Source organism: Sinocyclocheilus rhinocerous, unplaced genomic scaffold, assembly GCF_001515625.1.
Source record: "Sinocyclocheilus rhinocerous isolate Xijiao unplaced genomic scaffold, SAMN03320098_v1.1 scaffold441, whole genome shotgun sequence".
NCBI classification, from domain to species: domain Eukaryota; kingdom Metazoa; phylum Chordata; class Actinopteri; order Cypriniformes; family Cyprinidae; genus Sinocyclocheilus; species Sinocyclocheilus rhinocerous.
This window is the reverse complement of record NW_015640440.1, coordinates 60,971-63,457: the sequence shown is the minus strand read 5'-3', so window position 1 is coordinate 63,457 and position 2,487 is coordinate 60,971. Positions and strand designations below refer to the sequence as shown.

The 2,487-nt window shown below is 39.0% G+C and overlaps 1 protein-coding gene across 1 annotated transcript in view; it reads left to right on the top strand.

Annotated features, from left to right (window-relative positions):
• Positions 1-2,487, top strand: part of LOC107752703 (probable helicase with zinc finger domain) — a gene marked incomplete at its 3' end in the record, with an annotated part of 66,461 nt that overhangs the window by 3,010 nt on the left and 60,964 nt on the right. Inside the window, exon 2 of the mRNA XM_016568726.1 lies at positions 1,893-2,099. Coding sequence (XP_016424212.1) covers positions 1,911-2,099 — 189 coding nt within the window. The remainder of the gene's footprint in view (positions 1-1,892; positions 2,100-2,487) is intronic.

Sequence of the window (2,487 nt, the reverse complement as noted above, 5' to 3'; positions counted from 1 at the left end):
TGTGTGTGTGTGTGTGTGTGTGTAAGTGAGACTCTGCACAGGGTGTGTGTTACACATGGAAACTGGACATTATGCAGATACAGTTATTGCTATTAACCTGAGTTTGATTCCAGTCTCGAGGTCCTTATGCTTTCCTGTCAAATCTCTACTGTCCTGTCAAAATAAAGACATGAAAAGAACAAAAAATAGAACTTACTAAAAACTAAACTTAAAAAAAAAAAACAAGGAATGTACAAAATACTATTGCAGTAGTATCTTTATTTCATTTGCTATTATTTTAATTTGATAGTATAAAGTTATACCCATAACTGAAGTGTAATTTTGGCCGAACTGTTGCTTGTGTCTTCTCATATGCTGGTCATCAGATATATAATATTGCTTGGAGATTAGTGGGATTTTGGTTTAGTTGCTTGGAATGCAATTTTTGGAGCAAACAATGTGGAAAAAGCATTCACGGCAGCCTCCGCTAGCTCAGCCCAGATGGACGTTACAGCTGTGACCTAATTATTACAGAAAAGGGAAAATGACACCACACTACAACAGTATTTGCGCAAACCAGTGCAACCGGTGTGAAAATCTGTATTTGAATGCCATTTTATGTGTTCAGCAAGTTACAGTTCTTCAGATAAACATAGTTCGTTATGTGTCTTCGGCTGCTTTTATCGTTGTTTCTGGCTTGAATAATAATCGTAAATTTGAAAATCTAGAGCAACGGCTTCATGGTGTTCCAAACCTTTATGAATTTCCTCCTTCTGTTGAACACAAAAGAAGATATTTTGAAGAATGTTGGTAACCAAAAAGTTGACGGTAGCCATTGACTTCCATAATATGGAGAAGGAAAAAAAAAAAACAGTGGAAGTCAATGGCTACCATTAACTGTCATAAAGAAGTTCATACAGGTTTGGAACAACACGAGGGTAATGATAACATAAGTTTCATTTTTGGGGGAACTGTCCCTTTAATCTTTTATTTATTTATTTATCAATACCATAATTTGCTCATCTCTAAAAAATAATTATATTGTAGTAGAAGTGTAAATAATCTTTAAAAAAAGAAAACAATATGAAACATAAAATAGTATGATATATCAAAATTGCGATACCTGTGAAATTGGATAAAAGGCACTCAAGTAGAACCATGCCTTTCATCAGACAGCTCAGGATTATGGGATGTCTCGTTTGTGTGTGGGCTGGTTTGATCACTTGGGTGTGTTGGTGTGTTTGTTCTCGTAGTGTTTGCTGAGGAGCTGGGGAAGGGAGATGGCAGTTTCAGGGCAGGTCTTCAGTACAAATATACCCCAGCGACTTCAGACTGCTTTTGTGCTCCAGGGTCACATATATAACAATTTTGAGGTGATTAACCCTTTGTATTTCCCATGACTTAACTTTACAATTGCTCTGTAAACTTCATATTTGCTAAACTTTACAATTGTGTGTTCAGCTTTAGGAGCTCTGTAAGCTTTACAATTTGCTTTTAACTTTTATAGTTGTGCTGCAAACTTTACAATTGCTCTGTAAACTTCAGATTAGCTAAACTTTACAATTGTGTGTTCAGTTTTAGGAGCTCTGTAAACTTTACAGTTGTGTTCTACATTTTATAGTTGTGCTGCAAACTTTACAATTGCTCTGTAAACTTAAGATTTGCTAAACTTTACAATTGTACGTTCAGCTTTAGGAGCTCTGTAAGCTTTACAGTTTTGTTCTACATTTTATAGTTGTGCTGCAAACTTTACAATTGCTCTGTAAACTTTATATTTGCTAAACTTTACAATTGTACGTTCAGCTTTAGGAGCTCTGTAAGCTTTACAGTTTTGTTCTACATTTTATAGTTGTGCTGTGGGTCACATATATAACAATTGTGAGGTGATTACCCCTTTGTATTTCCCATGACAGAAACTCTGTCCCAGAGTCATGGAGGACAGGAGGCCACAGAAGTCATGTGACGAGGCCATTGGATCATTAGTGAGGCAGGAGTATGAGGCGGCAGCGGCTCACAGCACAGAGGCCCTGCTGGCCATGGGGCCCCAGACCCCGACCCCCAGCACGGCCTTCCTCCGAAAGCGTGCCCTGCTCTATCGCATAGCAGCACGACTCCAGCTGGTGAGGCTGCACGTCATAGCATAGAAACACATCCATGTTTTTTGTTTCTTTTATACCTTTTCCTTTTTGTGGTGTTTATGAAGACGTAAGTGACAAAGCAACACAGAAGATCAGGTCATACCTATACTGCCAGTCAGACATGCACCTTACAGACTAGGGCTGCACGATAAATCGAAATGGAATCGAGATCGCGAGAAGCTGCGATTGTCATGCGTATCTTTCAGTGAAGCACGGTTCTGTGATCAGCAGTAAATCTCCATCCGAAGGCCAGAGGGCGCTCTCGCGCTGAAACTCCATATACGCCTCGCAGAAGAAACCCATCGCTGCAGCTGAATAAACAGAAGATTCAACTGCTTTCATTGATTCAACGTGACTAATAAACACACGA